The following is a 22,011-nucleotide window of genomic DNA, read 5'->3' as shown; positions in this document are numbered from 1 at the left end:
TTTAAGTGCTAACGAAATCGTCATTTTTATAAAAATGACGAAATTTTGTGCTGTCGAAAATAAATGGTTTTACAGTAGTGCCGATTAATAGTACATTTGCCAATATTATAGCGCTAGTGTACACAATGATCATGCAACAAATAGCAAACGAAATAGCTATTAGAAATAAATAATCACATATTATCTACATGCCATTTTAAAATGCACTATTAGTGAGACACGTTCTCGTTAACTCCGCATTTGCAACTTTAGGGACTAATTTGCTTTGTTTTATTTTTTCATTTACAGGCTAATCAGGGACGACACTGTCCGCTTTTATGACATTTTTCGTTTAAATGAAGTCTCTTCTTAGCAAAAATCCAATTTAGGCGGAAAGTGTCGTCCCTGATTAGCCTGTGCGGACTGCACAGGCTAATCTGGGACGACACTCTACGCACATGCATTATGCCAAGTTTTCTCAGAACGCGACTCATAAATCAAACTAATATAACCAACAAGAATACAACAAATACCTTAATCATTTCAAGTCATGATATCAATTTGTATTAAATTATGTCACGTATGATTTATTATCAGAACACATCTATACATTTATAAAATTTGTGTTAAGTGACTGCATATCCCATTTCTTGAAAAATTTTACTTTAAAATTTAACAGCATGGTTTTGACGAAGTATGCTAAAGTGACGTAATATTCAATTTTGTAACGTCAAACATTATTTCACTCCAACACGATGTAGACAATGGTCGTGGCAAAATACATAGTATTCCATTTCACGTCTGACAACACATTCCATTAAGTGAACTAGTTAACACGTCATTTAGCCACGAAAGGTCTCAGACAGTCTGAATTGCAAGTGTTCGCGGGGCAGTAGCCGACCTTACAATTTGCCGTACACCATTCGTCCATTCCTTCTACGCCTTGAAATTCGGCAATAGCGTGACAACTCGAGTTTTTTAACTGCTTTTCGTCGCAACCGCACTCACACATGAAAGGTACACAATTCGCTGCCCTACAGTTTATCTCACACCACCGACTAATTCCTGGACTGTGATTGTAAATTCCCCTTGCTTTGCAACGGAATTCGTCGCTATTAACGTCACATCCTTGCGGAAGTTTCAAACCGAAGTTACGCGTTCGTGTCAATGTAAACAACAATGGCGACATGTAATTTGGATAAAATCGATCCAGTATATTGCTCACAGAAACGAACTGAGTATTAGGTAAATCTGTTTGTTTGGGCTTCTCCGTTACCCGATCAAATGCGGGAAAGAACGTTTGTTGAAAGTGTGGAGGTCCAGTAATAGATGTTTGCGTATGCGCGGGGGTTGTGTCCTGACTTTGGCCAGTCGGATGCTCTGTTGGGGGATTGAATAACAACCGAACCCCGTTAGAAACATCCGAGCCCAGCGTCTTAACTATTTCTTGTCTTATATCGTCCAAAGTTAACACTTGTCGTTTGATTGTTGATTGTGTAACGCCGGACGTCACCGAGACCGGTGCTATTGTGGATTGTGTCGTAACATGGGACATTTGGGTAGGGATTGCGCTTCGTGAAATTTCACTCGATTGGCTTAGTTGCGATTCTGTCGGGGACTGTGTACTTATGGTTAATGATTGTGCAGGAGTTTCAGTTACCATAGAAACCGTGGTTTCTTCGAATTGCGACACGGTTTCCTGCGCTACAGTGGTTTGGTTTTCGCCTACGAATGATTGTGGCTGTCTGTGTTGTACAGCTCCGATGGCCCCTGTTTGATTGGCGATTGAGGGAGTTGACGAGGGAGTGATTGCAGTAACCTCAACAGCGGGTGCCGACCCATCCTTTGGTTGAACTGATTGTGTATGGCGAAGAGTTGTGTCTTGCCCAAGGAGCCTATAACATAATTACTAGTAATTAGCACACATCAGTCTTCATTGACTTTTAAAAACTGTACTATAAATAAAATGTTGGCATTGGTTAGTTTGTTAATATGCGTCCTAGTAATGTTAATAAACCACATGTTCCTGTTTTGTTTATTAAAGCATCTTTTAAGTATTTGCATTATATGCTTGGAAGGGACCACTTCTGGTCCGCCAGATCCGTAATAAATGCTTAAAGTAACATTGCTTCTCAAAATTAACGCAAATTTCGTACAATATTTCGTAAAATAAAGCTAAAAAATTAAAAATCATTGTTCCTTATGACAACTGCCGAAATTTCAACGCCAGATGTGGTCTGGTAAAATAGATGTTTGTAGATACAAAATGCTTGTTTTTATTATTGTTTTGCATATTGTACCATTTAAGTGTTCGTGTTTCGTATGAATATATATATTCGCGGGAAATTAAAATGGAATTAATTGTGTCACAAATAAATAAAAACGAGCATTTTGTATCTACAAAAGTCTATGTAATCATACCACATCTAGCGTTGAAATTGTGGCTATTGCTATAAGGAACACTGATGAGTTATGTGTTAACTTTATTTTTACGAAATACTTTACGAAATTTTCGTTGATTTTGAGCGTTATAGAGGCTTTAAAAGTACAAACACAAACGTTGGCTTCCCTTATGGTTCTTTACTATAACTATTCTACAATCATCAAAATGTGTGATCATTTGCCAACTTCGGTTTCATAGTTGTATGTCTCAGTCGACCCATGTGGCCTGTGTAGTTTCATTGTGGGCACATATGCCCCCTAGTTCATATTAAAAAGTTAAAGTGTCGGATTTAATTAAATGATATCAACTGCAGAAGCTCTTTTACACAAACATTAACATTTCCTAGATATGTTATACCAATTCTGTTCAAAGCATTTGCAGTTAATAGCGTTATGGCAATTACTTTATATGCCGATTAAAAGCTGACTTAGTACAAGCACACATATAAGTAAACAATAAGCAAAAACAACAACAAATAAATGAAAGTTCTTTGCAGCAAGCCGTATAAAGGTCAAAGCCAAGGCGATGCGGCAAATACTTAAACACACCTGCCTGTACCAGAAGTTTTTGATGTCACGAAAGACTCATTAAGACCGATAGATGAAGTTACAGGTGACATGGTCGTAAGTGGGGACGTTACCCTCCTTCGAATTAATATATCTCCCGATACGGAATTGGCATGGCCGTGACCACGAACGTGACCATGTTCGTGACCTTGACCTTCCGTTGCGCCACGCGGTGTTATCTCGATATCGGCGCAGTTCACGTACTGCTCCTGCTGTCCGCAACCGAGACACTTGCACTGCTCTTCACCATTGTATCTGTAGCCTATAAGAATGATGACGTTTAAATTAACTGTGTTTGTATATTAACAAATCTATCATAGTGATATAATAAAATAAGCGTTGAATATGTTGTCTTTAACTGCAAAGACGCCAAAATGATGTCATAAAATAAACTTTGTAACTGAAGCCTATTAGTACGATGGCGTCATACCAAAATTTTAACCTGCATCGGTCACAAAAAAGAACAATGACGTCTGAATTGCATCAAACAAGTAACTTTGTATTTGTAGCCTATATGTATGACGCCATTATTATATTATACAGTTGTTTTTAAGCCTATTAAGTTTAATAAAACCATCACAGCATAATTATTTAAAAGTTGTATCTGTAGTCTTAAAGTGTAATTACGGCTTGATGACGTGATACAGTGTATATGTTTTGCAATAGGTTTCTTGCGTCGCAGTGACGTAATACAAAAATAATATCGATAGCATACAAGTAAAATATGGTCATTAACATAACATTTCATGTGCAGTCTATATAGTGACGCCATAATATAGTCAGCAACTTTACGGTTTTTTTCTCAAGCGTTCGAATATAATAATTATTACTAAAAATGACGTCATATATTACAAATTGTATTTATTATACATAAATCATCATGGCGTAACAAAATGTATATGTATCAAATAATTCTGATGAAACAAAAAAGAAAGCGTTGTATAATTATATATATGAGCTGGATGGCGGCATAATGGCGGTATTTAGTTGTAACATTGCAACAGTAGCCTTAAAGTACAAATAAGTTAGAATGGCAACGCACAATGATCAATGTATCAAAAGCCTTTAAGTTCAATGACTCTTGCTGGCGTCAAAATGACGATATAAAATAAACGTCGTATCGGTAGCCTTATCGAATTATGTAAACGATGAAATAAGAACTGCATATTGTCTCGTAATAACTGGAACAATTGGTAATCATTGATACCCGAAGTCGCACAATCGAACATTTTTCAAAATTGTACGTTCAAAATTTTAAGATTTGTTTTGAAAATTGCTTAAAGTGATATTATGGGCATCTAACAGTTTATAGGTGTCTATCGCAACCGTTGTTTATTTTTGGTGTTTTCACTTTATATACACTTCTATTTGTTAACGCAGCATCAACATACTAAAACATTATCCCGGAAAGAGAAAAATAATGCATTTGAATATCAACCGTACTTTCGTTTGACAACTGATCATGCATGTACGATGTGATACTAAATTTAGTTTTAGTGCAGATTCGTTCATACGACACAAAGACACAACGACACAATTTCGTTTTACGGATCATTTCGGCTTACAGGACTGGGTGGGTCACGTATAAGTAAGAATATCGAATATAAAATATTGTTTTATAAACAACTGGTAGCAAGATGAGTTGCAGATAATTGGTCAGTAACCACATTTTAACTAACTCTTTTGACATGTTTATTCTTTTCAGCTCAATTCATCAGTGAAAAATGCCCATAATATCACTTTAACGTTTCATAATGGTATACATTTTAAACGTTAAATAAGGAATATCCATATTTATAACTGCTTGAAATCGTTGGGTAATTGGATGTTTATATTGTGTCTGAAGTTGTTTACAACAGAAACACGTAACGTAAATATGTCTCCGAAGTAACAAACGGTCGTGGTGATCTGATCATATTTAGATACTGAAGGATCAGTATAAACATAAATGTCGTTTTTGAGAATTAGTGATCATGAACGCAATTTGAAATTATCAAAATGCAAGTACAATATTATCGCGTGAAAAAAAATGGAATAAAACATATATCTGATTAAGTATAGATATATCTATAATACAATTTGTCTACTAACCCGTCTTGTATTTCCACTGCAATACGCATCTTTTGCATATAAGGCCGCTTGGCAACCGAATATGGATGTCGTATATACCCCCCCTGGAACCTTAAAGTAAAAAATGTATTTTTAAAGGTCTCCGTTAGAACACGTGCTTAAACAAGCTGATATTTAACGATGAAAAATCAGGGTGAAAAATGTATAACAGCAAGCGATGAGGATGACAAAAAGCGATAATGAGGATAGTAAAAAGGATAACAATGACGCAAACACTATCGAGGCAATGAAGACGGAGACGACCACGATGATGATGACCATGATGTTGACGGCAACAACGAAAAACGATGCGAAAGGGTAATGTAGCTGAGGTTGCTATTATAAGAGGAACCAATTTTGATAATGATAACTGTGATATGATGTTGATAAAAACGATACTGACATTGCTGATTATCTTATGTGGTGATAATATAACGATAATGACGATGAGTGTCCATTTTCCATGTTTCCCTTACCGAGATAGTATCGTGTCCCATGGGACTCATCTATCCAGAGTGGGTACCTGTCAAAACACGACTGTTCCAGCGGATACTTGGTGGAATTCCTGGGGCAGAGCCGAAATTCAACGTAACCTAAATAATTGCTGCTGACCTGAAAAAGAATAGCGACTTTAATATGTTTGTTTGTTACATTTTTTTTCTGCCGTTTATAATTTTTTGTTTAGTAATCTTGGCGGTCGGTTAACTTCTCGATTTAATCTAAGTAAAGCTAAGCCTACCTTAGTGTTAAACCCGTTGAAGGCGCAAATAAGAGTGCCAGAAACTGGCCCATGATAATATCACGAACTCGATATAGCCGGATTGGAAGCGTAATGCTTTATAAGTTGAGCATTTTAAGTGCGGCTATAGCGTATTTGGCAAAACATCACTTTGTGGCACGTTGGGCAATATAAGATTTAGATATGTCAATCTGCTGATATGTCCGAAAGTAACGTCCTTCTGTTCGTTGTTATGTATGCTATAAAAGAAACACGATGACTTCAGGCAATAGTTTCCTCACCTGAGAACAGAAAGAAATAAACTGTTCTGCGTAGCTTTTGTGATTTTTCCGGAATCATTTTAGAAAAGCAGAGATATCATAATGACAAATGTAATGAGACATGTTCATCCTTATTTGACAAACAATGTGTCTTCTTGGTCACAAGGTTGTTGTTAAACTATATACAAAGAACTACCCGCCCCAAGTCGACCTTATTTTACAAAGGACTAAAACTATTGTTGGGAACTCGTTTGAGACACCATTAAAACACATGTTGTGACATAGTTTCATGTACATTGGCCGAACATTTGACTTCTAGAGTTTTCACAAGGTTTCACTGAAGTCATATAAGTAATATTGGCCAATCTTCAGGCGGCCATGGTTTACAACGGACCGGGATCATTTATGAACTCGGTTGAGTTATCAATTTAACAAATATTCTGAGCAAGTTGAATGATTTGGAAAAGTGTGATTTCTAAAGGGTTTGTTATAATAATAATAATTATTATAATTTGTAGGACCTCAACCCCTTCGTTAAGGTCCTACACATTTATAATATTATAATATTGGCGCTTCGTTGAATGCAAACAAAGGTCCTAAATTACTAGAAAAACGTTTATTATACAGCAACATTAAAAACATCTTAATACAAGGACACGATATGCCCACAGGTTATTCATGGTCATTATCAATACCTCAAATGTGACGTTGATGTAATGCCCGTCCATGTAGCTACGCACGATAATTCCCGTATCAAACCGTCCATTGTCCGCGTGGTCTTGCGTCCCGTTCCATCGGTCCCCACACACGCCGCATCGACCACCGTTCACTCCCCATTGCCACTATAAATAAGTACATTTGGACATAAATACGATCTTTTAAATAACATCGCGTTTGCATGTGTGCATGTCTTATTCGTCTTATTCAACTTCGGACGGGCGACGTAAGTCACGATGTTATTGGTGAAGAAGGATATTTGAAGTAATTTACAATAATAAAAAATTAAGTGTTTCCAGTCATGATCAAATTCCTTTCCATGTTTCGCATACCTCTGACTTAAGAATCAAATTCATCATCAATGTCAAGTGTTGTTTTTTTTACTTAGTATTTAGCCGTCATTTAATTCTTCGTTAAGTCTTTGATGAGACACGTCGCTATGTTTCATTTTCAGTTTAAGTTGTGAATCGAGAGAATGGAGAGAGGACTTGCATTACAACAGATCCTCGTGGACTAGCGGAAATAGATTAGCTTCAAAACAAAGTGGTTTCAAGTGCAAGCTCCTCTAAACCTTAAACCTATCTTGTTTTTTTTCGTATGAAACGTAAACCGAGGTGCCTGTTTATTGGTTGCAACAAAACGGGTACTAACACACACGATATAGGAAGCGGCATTCGATTTGGTGGCCTCGTGGATACTGAGGTTTGTAAGAAGGATCACCGAATCAAGCATTACCAACTAACTATTTTTTCGAATGAGACGTCAAACAGAAGTGCATTATACGCCTGCAAAAGGCAAAGGGTCGTCTCAGAACTGGGACGTCTAAATTATATTGTTATTTCTCCAGACATCTTTCTAATGCGTATTCTGGGAACGAAATACAGTTGGAAGAGAATTCCAATGAAACGTGTAATTATTACACGCTGATAAAACAAAATTGCGAGAAATTAAACTAACTGCTGTGATTTTACGCACGTTCTGTAATGCACTAAGGTGGTTGTGAGATTTCTAATGAAATATATTTAAGGATCATATGCCCTTTTAAGCTTCTGATATATTAAACAAGCATTAATCTGGAGAGCAATAAATCTCCGATCCTCCTAAATTATTGCGTTTATTAAACACACTGCAAATTGGTTATATTATAGTTACCATCATAACCATCATAGACATTGAATGAACATGCAATTTGTTCAGCGTTTCGTTATTGACAATTATGTTTATAAATTTGCATAAAAGTTTTATACGAAAACATGTTGACATTCAATTTATGTTCATAATAAAATCATTGTAATGATTGTCATTGTTAGAAACGCATACATTTTTGTAGTTGGTTGTAAGTGATATAAAACTTGAACCATTCGAGTTCTAGTAGAAATATTGTCAGGAGAAAAGTTCGTGCTCCCATCAGCTAGTCTTTTATTTAAGACAAATTAGAGTATAACTACCTAAACATAACATAATCATACACATATCACTCTGATTCTTTTATGTGTACGCTACGTTGTTATCGCGTCCTTAGCATTTTCCTTTGTAGTGATATCCCTCTGCTTTCACGTGGCGACCAAAGACTACGTTAGCACAGAGTTATATGTCTAAGGGACCTAGGCGTGGATGCCAAGACACTGACACCATTTATTGAGAAATGGACAGGGTCAATCAAATTGCAGTGTCTGCGGCATATAAAGCCACGACAGGGCCCACACTTAAAAGCTGGTCAGAAGAGACTTGAAAGAAGACGATAAAGAAACTAGGTGAAAAAGTTTAGAAAACGCAATATGAATAATCTATCATTGTACACGGGTAAGGGAAAGTTGGATGCCATTTGGGTCGAGCTTGCCTCAGTTATTGGCAAGGAATTGGCTTCACATCTGATTTGGTATCGGTCGATTCGCACAATCCCAAGTCGACCAAATCGAATATCGTCATCAACCTCACCACGTTATTGTCGTGTCTTCTAAGGCACAATTGCGATCTTGGCTCTCGTACTGGGTTGCCTTTGGATGCGTCTATGGCGTCTTAAGAGTGAACATACGGCGTTCAAACTAGGACGCTATAAGAAGGCAAAGCCTTGGCGTTTACTTTGAACCTTTCCAAAGAAATCACCGTAAGATCGCCGATGTACGCGTTCTTAAATTTGGACACCGTCTCCATGCTTAGACACGAAGAACCACCCTCGTCCTTGGCGACCCAAATGCGCCATGAGTCGCCGTGAAAAACGCGAAATATCGCTAGCCCGATGTGACGGTGTATAATCGATGAGCAATCGTTTGCAAATGACATTAATCTTTCTAAAAGCTCATCCAATAAAGTCTAAAACGCAAATACCATTCGATCGCATAACGGTATTTACGACAAAGCGGTAAAAATCCGTAAAGATGACCGTGCGAAAGACGTCTGCATGCAACGGTTAAAAAGGCGTCGTTTCATAAGTTGAATTTTAACTACTTTAAACACATTAACATTGATTCATGTGCAAAAAAAATCAATTTTCTCGTTTAACGACTGTGAAATGATTTTGCAAAGCCACACAAAGGCAGTCGCAATTGGCATAAAAACGGCACAACGTAGTTCCGTCAAGACATCAGGAAGTTTTGAATTCTAAGCCTTCATCGCATTATATTTGTCTAAGTAATAATTGACAATGAGTTGCCAGTCAACAATTTAGCTATCGTGTTCTATTTTTTGCCATGTGCAGAGCTATTTATATAAAATGTCATATAAAGTTGTCAAATTAAATTGGAAAATCCTGATTAATTAGTCATACAGTAAAGCGGAAAATCATTGGTAGTGTGTATCGTTATGACAAATATTGCTATAAATTGACACTTTTGTTTAAATTGAGTTTAAAGGGATCTTTTCACGCTTTGGTAAATTGACAAAATTGAAAAAAGTTGTTACAGATTCGCAAATTTTCGTTTTAGTTATGATAATTGTGAGGAAACAGTAATACTGAACATTTACTATGGTCTAATATAGCCATTATATGCATCTTTTGACGATTTTAAAACCTAAAAATTATAAAGCGTTGCAACGCGAAACGATTGAATAATTTGGAGAGTTCTGTTTTTGTCGTTAAATTTTGTGAAACTACGAAGATTGCTTATATAAGGTATAAAATACGTCAACTACGTGTACTCGGCGGAATAGCTCAGTAGGCTAGAGCGTTTTTACTTCAGGACTCTGGCAGGACTCCAGGGGTCACTGGTTCGAAACCTGTTCCGGGCAATGTTCTTTTCCTTTTTTTAATTTTATTCTTGATTTTTTACTGGAGCTTTTACAATCCAATGTTTACATTTATCGATATAAAGCATTAAATGAATAAGTTAAAAAATGCCAAAATCTGTGAAAAGGCCCCTTTAATACAAACTTTCTTTTTTGTACATTTGTGATAAAGTGACTTTATTTGAAATAATTTTACATATAGTTGTTTTTAATTGTTTGTTCTTGGTGTAATAATGTGTTCAATGTATTGCTTGGAAATGTTATGGTAATTGGTGACTTGCCTCAAATAAAAACTTGCGAATTGTGCCAAGATTTTCTGTCCTCGGAGTTTATAATTCTTATATAAACGTATTTCACGTTTCATTGTCGGAAAATACTTTATTATCCACTACCGGTTTCACCGGAGGGGACTTATGATTTGCGCTCTGTCTGTCTGTCTGTCTGTCTGTCTGTCTGTCTGTCTGTCTGTCTGTCAGTCACACTTTTCTGGATCCTGCGATAACTTTAAAAGTTCTTAATATTTTTCATGAAACTTGAAACATGGATAGATGGCAATATGGACATTATGCACATCATTTCATTTTGTTCCTACGTCAAAAATTCTGGTCGCTATGCAACAAATAGACTAGAAATACTGCTGAAAATAGTGGTTTTCTGGATCCTGCGATAACTTTAAAAGTTCTTAATGTTTTTTTCATGAAACTTGACACATGGATAGATGGAAATATGGATATTATGCACGTCATTTCATTTTGTTCCTACGTCAAAAATTCTGGTTGCTATGGCAACAACAACAACAAAATCTGACAATGGTGGAATTTCTGACAATGGTGGAGCCGGTTGGGACTATATTTCTTGGCAATAGTCTTGTTAAATATATTATGCTAATAAAGATATCTATGGTAACTAAACATTTAAAAACAAACACAAGCAGCAAAAATAAATATCGAGAACAAACATCCATACTTTCTGCAATTGTATGTTGTACTTAAGTGTTTTTTTTATAAATAATGTAACCTCTTCCAATGAAAGGCCAACAGTTTTACAGATGAAATACCTTAAACGTTTCCGACTCAGAAGCAAAATTTAAAATGGCTTTTTGCAACCAGCACAAAACCAGAACAGTCTGCGAGTAAGAAATGTCTTTAATCTAATTTGATTTTATAAATGAATACAAACAGGTCAATTTGCGTGTCTGAGTGGTAACTGATGAACAATTGTGCTTGCGTTCATTAATTTCAAAATATTCAAAATGAATGGTTCCAACAATAGTGGCCACAGATTTTGGAAGATTAAAATTGATATCTTGGTCAGAATAGAAGAAATAGACTAAAAGTGAGTATCGCAAACAAGCTGATAATGCAGACACTGTATTAGTCGACAGAGAGATGCCAATATTGAAATTTATTGATTCGAACATAGCTTTCTATTAAAATATGAATTATAAAAGTGCAATAAACTTGTTTTTATATGATTTTTGCTTTCATAAACAAAAATGGAGGAAATTAAAACTCCAACAATCTTTTTGCAATTAACGATTTATGCGGACATAAAACAATCATATAATGACAATAAGGAATTAACTCTCATGAAAATACTGCGAATTCATCGCCGTCAAATTTTGTGGCGAGCTTGTCGATATTTGAAGTTATTACACGTTCCATTACTGAGCGTTTGTCATTTGTGTTCAACCATGCCCATGCGGTTTGTCAAAGTGTTCAACCGTGTAAATGTTCTTTTTCAAAGTTTTCAATCAACTCAATGAGCTTTGTCAAGGTGTTGAGTTCCAACACTTATTTGAGGTACTTTTGACAAGATGTTTATATAAAAGCGGGAAACTTAAAAATAACACTGACTATTCCATATACATGTTATATTATTATCACGTTAGGGACGTTAACTCGTTCGTCCTGAGAATAATCTTAAATACAAATATTTTGCCAACATTGTTTGACACATAATTGTGTTTTAGTTTAATGTTGTTGTTTTAAAAAAAAAATATTTTGGTTCTTTTGGTCAAGACTTAAAACTGTTATGGGCATTGTCGTGTAAGCCATCTCTTTGTAAATGTCTTTAGATGCAATATTAAATTGTTGCCCTTACCCACGTTTTTTATAAGGTTGCCGCATTCACGTAAATATAAAGATCCAAAATCAACGTTATTAAGTGCCCTATTAAGGAGTATAAAAAACTTAATAATACCGCACAATCATTTCAGTACAGCATATACTAGCTGACATAATTACAGGACAAAGAGGCCAATGTCTTAAATGCATAGTTTTATGTATTTTTCGAACCTTCTATTGTGGGTAAGTGCACACATGTTAATGTGTATAATCAAATCACAGTTAAGACTGATACGGTCCTTTCTGTCAAACACTAAATTAGCCATTGTTATTTTAATATGTGTCACTTTGCTCTGCTGCGTTTATATATACACTGCCTTCCATTCAGAGATTAAGCAAAGCCTGGAAACTTTCCAAAGAAACTTAACTTGGTTGGCAGAAACAAGCGAAAATGGGTTGTCTACATGGTCTTTTTTACGGATTGCGGGGACTTCAAATAATCGCGCCACATCTGTGTATCCTACTTTATCATCCAAGAACACTACACTGCTGCAAGATATACAGTGCGCTAAGCCATTGCGCAGTCATTTTGGATTACAAATACTTATGCCATATTTTAATGGTGGGCGAACACGCAGAATAAATATACACTGTCAGGCCTGCCATAAATTATTTTCTTCAACTATGCCGTTAAGTTGGGATTTATGTCTGAACACTTGCATACACAAGTCAAATCCACATTGGCATTTACTGTGCAGATAAGTAATTGTTTCTGTCTTAGCACTTTGGTTGACATTTTATACCACTTTTATAATAAACTTCCGCCGACGTCAAAGACATAAACATTGAATATGAATGAAAATGAAATGTCAGTGTGTCAGTGTGCTAATCGCGTAATGATTATTGCGTAATGACATGTATACTGTGTGAATTGCTAATTGTCAAATTAGTTAATACTTATTTATTATATGTGATGAATTTGTTTATATATGAACATAATACACAACTAGAAAATGAAAGTTATTATTATCGATGACATACATTATTTAATAACATAGTTTGCAGGTGATGCTATACTACTGCTCTATAGATGTGAGGATACAGTTAAGATAACGCTCTATGTAGGATATCAATTTTCCCACTATTCTGGTTTTTCAAAGGATATTATAACAAAATCCAAATATTATGTGGTTAGGTAACTTAAAATATAGCACTTTCTCGAAAAAAGAAAGAAATGGAAGTGGAGTTAGGGGAACAATAGTTTTGAACTACCCCGGTACTTGGCATAAAGATTCATATTGACTTCAAAAACATGATGTCATTGAATATTAACAATCATATACAAAGTATTGAATAATCTATCTAAGTATGGAATAGAGAGCACTAACACAAATTATTAGAGTAACAGCTGCCAGATCTGTTTTATTACCGCTTCTTACAAACTTATTTTCCTTATTTTGCAAAAAATATTTCTCAGACAAAATTGTGGTCGCTATGATTTCAATTTTCTGTTCTTTGGAAAACAATCTGGATCCTGCGATGTACTGAACATAAGATTATAAAACTCTGTTTTTTGATAGATTGAATACATATACCGCGCCATCTCAAAATTGTTTTATTATGGGGGCTCAAAACTTGCCATGTCCTGATTTTAGCCTACTAAAGTTGCCATTACGTCATGAAAGCAACAAATGCAATACATAATATTATTTAGTATACAATTTTAATGTCTTCATTAGAAATAATAATCTGCAGAATCTGAGATGTTATTAGACGTGTAAAATATATTTGAAAAAAAAACACACACACAAAAAAACGAAACAATTCGCATGGTGCAGTTTTTCTACACAACTGCAATGTGACATGTCAAAAACAGTTCATGTGTGTTTCAAGATTATGTTATGTGAAACAAATTTTTTCCGCATAAATAATAAACTTCATTACACCACATGCCGTCCGCGAGTAAAGCATTTTGTTTGTTTGGTGGATAAATCAAAGACAAAAAGACCAACATGTTTCAGGTAACATTCTTTGCTCATTACAAGTAACTGAGCATAGCCACATTATGTGTTGTTACTTAAGTGTAATTGAGCATAGCCACATTATGTGTTGTTACTTAAGTGTAATTGAGCATAGCCACATTATGTGTTGTTACTTAAGTGTAATTGAGCATAGCCACATTATGTTTTGTTACTTAAGTGTTATTGAGCATAGCCACATTATGTGTTGTTACTTAAGTGTAATTGAGAATAGCCACATTATGTTTTTTTACTTAAGTGAACATACAAATAGGATGTTCGAGGAGTCGACTCAAGTATTGAAATTGTTTCGCTAGAACTGTGTCTTAATGTAAGATGGTTAAACTAATGTGAGGTAAATTATTTTGAATATTTCAAGAGAACCTTTACCTTTTTCCAGTTTATCTATGAAATGCACACAGCGAGCTTGTGTTAAATTACATACATCTTGATATGTATATCAATCAATGTTTCCAAACATTATTTATCTAAATTGTAATGAATTATGAAATGATGTACACCGCAATGTTACTACATGTATATATTATTAGATGTCTAGGCAAATGATGCCCATTAACTTAGACAGCCTACCTTTAAAAGTTGAACTATTTCACAACGATGTCATGCCTACATTACTCTAATGTGGCAAATAAATAACGAGGCGTTTTTGTACTGAAAAGTCACAGTCACACAAAAACAAAACGTAAATGCCAGCTCCTATTAAAGGGCAAAAATATGCAACATGAGCTATTATAATGATTTGTAGGTGGACGCGTTATATATGGATATGGTTTTCAGACACTCACTATGGGTGCGGTTAGACAAGTTTGGACTGTTGCATTCAAGAAGGAGTTTTGACTTAGATAACTGAATATCACTGGGGGGTTATTGTGGAAGTTCTGATCTTATACTCAGGTCCATCTATCGTACACAAATCCTCAAATTAAGGTTTAATATTTGGATCATGTGCCGTTTTCGCTCAAACCTTCAAGACTGAAACATATTCAAAACGAGTACCATTTAATTTTTGAGTTTGCTTTTCTTTAAAATAATATCTTTTTTTAATTATGAAAATTGAAGCCTTTTTTAGTTTAAAAATTATTTGGGCAACTGTTTAGTGTCTTAATCCTCGATACATTAGGTCTGTGTCACACACGTGCCTTGACCTTCACAAGCTGGCGGTGAACGTAAATCATTTGAACGTAAACAGTGAACGTTATGATGTATTGTTCGGTGGCAACGTTGGATTATTGTCTCAGGTTGACATGGTGACGATGTTACTATATAAACATAATTTTTGTAATGTCTTATGACTGATAAGTATTGCCATTTCGATCACTGCATGTAATTAGCATCTTTAATAGACTTTATAATTGCATGCCTCAATGTTTTGTTCTGAACAGTTGATAAACACAAACATTTTATTATCGGCTCTTTATTTGCCACTTGAGTATTATTATATCTTATTATTAGTCAGGCTTAATTATTCTGCCCAGCTTTACGAATATATACGTTCATGAATTACAATATATATTAAATAACATTGAAAAATATAAACACATATTAGAAATGTACACACCTATCTAAACAGTATGCCCGATGCACACTTTATTAAGCACACAGTCAGAAACAATATTGCTAAAACAGCAAAATAATGTGTCAATAAATTGATACTTGTTAAAGAACTACATGTATTGTATACTTCTTTGTTTGTAAGCGTATCGCTTACAAACAAAGAAGTATGCAATACACGTAGTTCTTTTATATGAATATTATGCAATTGTAGATGTTAATAACATGGAATTTGAAACGAAGTAATTAATGACTTTGTTAAATTACACTATAATATATTTGTATTTATTGAAATACAATATAAAAAAATATTATATTTCCAATATAAAAGTAACGAAACCCTCGCACACTTATTATGGAAGAAACACTCGACAACATCAGCTAGACCTTTGGGCACGTGAGCAATGACCTATTCAATACAGATCTATACACACGACGCATTGTCTAACATATTTTTAATTTGCCTGCCGTTTCCGTAAAAAGTTAAACAACATAAACATGCGCATTGGCTGTGTGGACGATATAGATCTTTCATTTCAAATGAACTCTTGAATAATCAGCGGGGCATGCGTACACGGGGGCTGAATGCGTTTAAAGGGGCCTTTTTTTTTTACAGAATTCGGACTGTTACTTCGGGGACTTTTGATGAAAAGCTCGATGTTATCCTCGTGGCATTTCATACATAATTCAGTTATATCAAAACATATATTTTTACCCATAATTACATTTAAAAACACAAACACATTGATTATTTATCGATATCGTCTTTAAGATAATTAATTATTGAATTAATAACTGAGACGTTTACTAATTTAACAAAATGCGAAAGGCGTATTAGGCGGACGTCTTAGACGATTTTACGTTGCTATGCGCACCTGTCGCTTACATCATTTGGCATTTTGACAACATGGCGGACCTACAGAATTAAATTGTGACTCGGCAAACATGGCAAATAGCGTCGTAAATGATCGAATTAACGATGGAGATTAAACATTCAGAAGGAATTAATGAAATGTCTGCGATAATCAACGATGCATAAACATGTTTTTGATAGCAACAACATACTTATTTGTAATCTACTCAGTGGGTGTATCACGATATTTCACGGAGACGAGTGCTTGCATATTGTTTGCGATCAGTTTACTCGCAATATTAAACATCCGACAAGATTATTGTTAGAAATGGGATAAGACAAACATGGTTTCATTTATATGTTAGTGGATCTGTGTATAATCAGATTCATATGCATATATTGTTTATTATGTTTGTCGTGCTGTACAGTGTATTGAAACAGCATGGAACTTAAATGTCCATTGCAACGTAAATATGTTAATATAAATCAAAGTAGGTTCAATACATCAATTACTATATACCATTAAATGTGCTTGTTTATATTTTATGTTTTTCAACAACTGCCTCTGATGCGATTACATGTTTCTCCCTCATTCAAGTATTCACGGAACGTTTTTGCCCTTTTTTGCCTAAACTGCGCGCTAAAATACCCTTTTTGAAAGTAATGCGCCATGCCCCTTTGACCTCCTGGGAAAAACACTAGGCATGTATTAAAGTTCGTCATTAAATGCTTTATATTGATAAATGCAAATATTGGATCTAAAAGGCTCCAGTAAAATCAAACAAGAATAACATTAAAGAAAGAATAAAAGGTAACCCTCAACTTGGCTCGAACCACTGACCTCTGGAGTAAAAGTCTATCGCTTAGACCACTCGGCCATTCGTGCTCATACAATCAGTGATGTATTTTATACTTTATATAAGTAATCCTCATAGTATCACAAAATATAACGACAACAACAGAACTCTCCAGATAATTCAATCATTTCGCGTTGCAACGCTTTATAATTGTCAGGTGTTTAGATCGTCAAAAGACGCATACAATGGATATTTTATTTCATGATAAATGTTCAGTATTACGTTTTCCTCACCAATATTTAAACTATAACGACAATTTGCGAATCTGATTTTTTTTTCTATTTTTTTCAATTTACCAAAACGTGAAAAGCCCCTTTAAGTCAAGATGGCTGTATCTGACTACCAAAAAGCATCTTTTCGGAATTTGTGTTAGTTCACCCTGTAGGACATTTTATATTTGTATTTCTTACAAATGAATGCGACCATTCGGCACTATGCCTATTGTGCTTTACACGACTGTTTGTTTCACTATCGTAGACGTCGGAATTAAAAAGTAATTTAGCAAAAAGTTTCCAGAAATCTGTTTTTACTAACGTGAACTTCGAGAAATTAGATGTTTAAATATATTTTCTCTTTCATAATGCACAGTATTTATGTAGCTGAACGATAACATATGACTAAAATAGTAAACCGTTATTTTCTGAAGGTGAAAAAAATGAAAAGCTTATACCTTTTTAAAAGGGCTGAAAATATTATTATATATTTTTTCTCAAATTTTATATGAAAGCATGAATTAATATTAAATAGTGTATTATTTATATATATTATATTATTATTATATTATATTATATATATATTATATATATGTGTGTGCATTTTTGCGCAAGGACGGAAAAGTGGTTGGTATTTAATGAACTTGTTAAATTAAGACTAATGCGTCCCGTCCTAATCCATATTAAAATAAATTGCTCATAAACAAATCAGGTTTTTATTGCTAAAATATTGCTCAATACATAACACTGACATAGTTCTCATGAACGACTTTTGCACGTGTTACATTATGTTTTTATGCAAATGAATGGATAATTAGGCGGGGATATCATGAGTATTCGTCTCAGACTCGGCGGAAACTTTACATCTATCTATCATGCTTGTCATATTTATCATGTATTGTTTTGCGATTTTTTTCGTAAAGGAAAGAATCTGCCTGAATTATAAAAGGAATGGTACAATTTTATGTAATGTTTTATGCAGGCAGTGACATAGATTTGTGTTTACAAACACCCTTCAGGAATGAGTCGCTTTAACGGATTTTATAACAAGCAGGCTTCAAACGAGTTTGTTTTTCATTTTGGGCGTGAGGTAAAACGGTGTCATTTATTGGTGCTAAAATGAAGTTTACTGACACAAAATTCAACATTAACTTGATCTTTAGTGTGTCATTCATTAATATCTTAATATGTCATTTGTTAAGTATGCACCTACATTTCAAAGCAACGATTACTTGATAAAGTTTAAACCACATATATTCTGCTGAACAGACGTCTGCGTTTTAATCGTGATATAAGCGAGAGGGGGGGGGGTCTTTCCACATTAACTTTCTTTATGATGTAAAGTAATAATTTGGCATCACGATTGTCAGCTCCTACACATGTGTATGATAAATTCTGATACAATAGAATGTAATTGGACTCTTCACAAACACTTCCGATCTTTTCACCAAATTTCAGTTTTTATATCAAATGAAAAATTATATAGGATTCACAATTAAGCATATACTTTTGTGTAAAACCGAGTTCGCCGTGGCGTGGCGGATATTATGTCCGCCTAGTGATCGGGAGGTCACAGGTTTGACACCCACTCAGTGAGCGTTCTTTAAATCTTCCTAAAATACATCAAGCACTGGTTCTAGCCAGACAACAGACTCGAGGGTGTTTTAACAACCCTAAGGCTTTTAATCCTATCGAACACAAACATAAATAGTATTAAAGGTAGCTTTTCACAGATTCTGGTATGTTTTGAAGTTTGTTATTAAATGCTTTTTTATTCATAAAAGTTAATATCGGAACTAAAGAGTTCTAGTAAAATACCTATATATAAGACAAAATGTAATCCACCCCTTAGCTCGAACCACTAACATTTGGAGTAAAAGATTAGCGCTCAAACCACTAGGCCATCAGTGCTTAAGTATTGCTGAACGTATTTTATACAGTATATAAATGTAAGCAATAATTGTAATGTCACGCAATAAAACGATAACAACATAACTTGACAAATTATACAATCGTTTCGCGTTTGTAACGCATGATAATTTTCAGGTTTTTAAATCGTCGGAGAATGCATATCATGTATATTTTAGAGCAGGGTAAATGTTCAGTTTTACTGTATCCTTGCAAAAAAACAACAATAACATAACTACAACGAACATTTGCAAATCTGAAACATTTTCTTTTCAATTTTGTCAATTTTTCGAAACGTGGAAATGTACCTTGAAACTAAAGACAATTAACCCAGATAAGATTGTTGCAAAGGGCACATTAATTTACAGGTTTGCTATGAGAAATAACATTAACAACGACAACCCTTATGGCAAGTGTCACATCTCAATATATGCAATGTGAAATGTTTACGTCATCAATTATACTGCCAGTAAAAATGATAAATCCATCTTATGCATCACTCATTTTGTATGACCGGTTTTGTGAAATCATGTCAGTCTCGCAAGTGCATGACACAAGCTCTCGTTGTTGTTTTTTTGCCTTTGATGAGTCATGTGCTATTTGTACTTTCCTTATTTTGAAACTTGTCATCGTCAAATTAAGCTGATTAATGACTTGAATACTAAATTTTATGAAACACAACTAGTATCAGTCATATTGGAAAATCATATATTTTGCCGTTATGTTTCTTATGCTATTTTGTTAAATTAAATTATTACAGTATTTTCCGCGGGCTAATGGTTACACAGTTCGTCAATGTGGACAATGCACAGGAACCAAGAACACAGAGAAAGTATGAGTCGCGCTCTGTGAAAAGGGGGTTTAATGCATGTGCGTTTAGTGTCGTCCCAGATTAGCCTGTGCAGTACGTACATGCTAATCAAGGACGACACTTTCCGCCTAAACTGGATCTTTGCTATTAAAATACTTTCTTTTAACGAAATATACCATACACATCTTTTACAAAACAGTAGACAAACAGACATCCCTTCAGTTATATGTCTCTTCGAATATTGAACAGTGATTGACATTTAATGGTCTTTTTATAAAAGTTTAACATATTTTCTCATATCGTACATGCTTACGTCTCCTTTACGAGTATCATCCAATACTGTCGACAGGACTCGCTTTTCCGTGTAGTTTTGAGCATAACGGAGAGTTCTATTTTCATTTTTATTAGACGCCTACACAAAACATATTCAAAAGTTGCAATTACGTCGGTAATTACGTAATTGTGTACATACACTCAAAGTATACATAATTTAAAGCAGTTTTGTTTCTGTATACTTGTATACTTATTATGAAATGAAATAAGACATAAAATGAAAACGCAAATTAGCGCAGTTTATGACGCAATTATTCTAACAACATGTCTCGAGTGTTTGAAGTTTATATAATTTATTATTATCAAGTTAAAACATGGTTTTTCTACAAATATAGGCATTTTGCTTGTTTGGAAATTATAATATTTTTCCTCTGACTATATTTTGGTGTATGCACATAAAGCAAAACATTGCTTGAGTAATCAAATACTAATACATAGGTCAGACGAACGCAGCGACGTCATAGTTCCTTACACCATTTTATGAAACAATTGTATAGTGTTTATTACAAATAACCCTTATGGAGACGCCCTTCCGAGTAAGCAATACTCACGGATTTAAATCAATGGCGTTGCTGTAATGTAATGTACTGCGGTTTCTGTGACGAGAATACTATGAACAATCAAGCTCAGATACTATGTCAGGAGAGAATTTAATGTTACCATTCGCTAGGCTTATTTGAGGTAAGTGGTTAATTTCCATAAACAATACAGTATACTACATTCATCACAAGATAAAAAAAATAAAACAGGATTTAAACTTGTGTCACTTTGTAAATATACATCAACTTTATAAAAAAGTTCCATAATTTAAGTTAGCACAATACATACAAAAAACGTAAAACATATAAAACATGATTAAAACTGTGGTCAAAGTGTAAAAAACATAAACATAAAAAAGTTACTTACATCGTAGCCGCCACAGTTTAAACTATCGTCCCGTAGATTCATGGACGTGTTGTTATAGAATCGCCACAGGCTCGACCTGTGGGGTGGCTCCACCATGATAGCACGTGGCTCCACGGGGCAACAAAACCACGTGACCAAGGCTAGAACAACAATACGTGTTGCTTTGGCCACAACAATATCAGTCATGGGTGTCCGGTAAAAGTTTTCATCACCTATTCAGGTAAAGTTAGTTTCCGTTGCCAGAAGATATGAGGCTTCTAGTATGTAGTTGTGTAGAACTTAACTTTAATTCACCACTGCTCCAGATTATTTTCATGTGAAGTTATTTACTGGAAATATCTAGTTTTCATGATTTCCTTGTTAATTTAAGCATTTGCTACATCTTCATTAGTGGCTGAATCAGATATTGATAGTGTGTTCCTATTGTTCGAGTGCGC

The 22,011-nt window shown here is 34.7% G+C and overlaps 1 protein-coding gene across 1 annotated transcript; it reads right to left on the bottom strand.

The window, feature by feature from the left end:
• Positions 1 to 619: 619 nt before the first annotated feature.
• LOC127869832 (uncharacterized) lies at positions 620 to 21,774 on the bottom strand. The gene is made up of 6 exons (XM_052412492.1): positions 21,575 to 21,774; positions 6,792 to 6,938; positions 5,574 to 5,709; positions 5,080 to 5,169; positions 2,971 to 3,250; positions 620 to 1,874 (listed from the first exon to the last, which is right to left on the bottom strand). The coding sequence occupies exons 1-6, from the start codon at positions 21,758 to 21,760 to the stop codon at positions 818 to 820; spliced, it is 1,896 nt and encodes a 631-aa protein (XP_052268452.1). The 5' UTR covers positions 21,761 to 21,774; the 3' UTR covers positions 620 to 817.
• Positions 21,775 to 22,011: the final 237 nt, after the last annotated feature.

This window comes from Dreissena polymorpha, chromosome 2, assembly GCF_020536995.1.
Source record: "Dreissena polymorpha isolate Duluth1 chromosome 2, UMN_Dpol_1.0, whole genome shotgun sequence".
Taxonomy (NCBI): Eukaryota; Metazoa; Mollusca; class Bivalvia; order Myida; family Dreissenidae; genus Dreissena; species Dreissena polymorpha.
The sequence above is the reverse complement of the archived record's forward strand: the minus strand, read 5'-3'. Positions and strand labels throughout refer to the sequence as shown.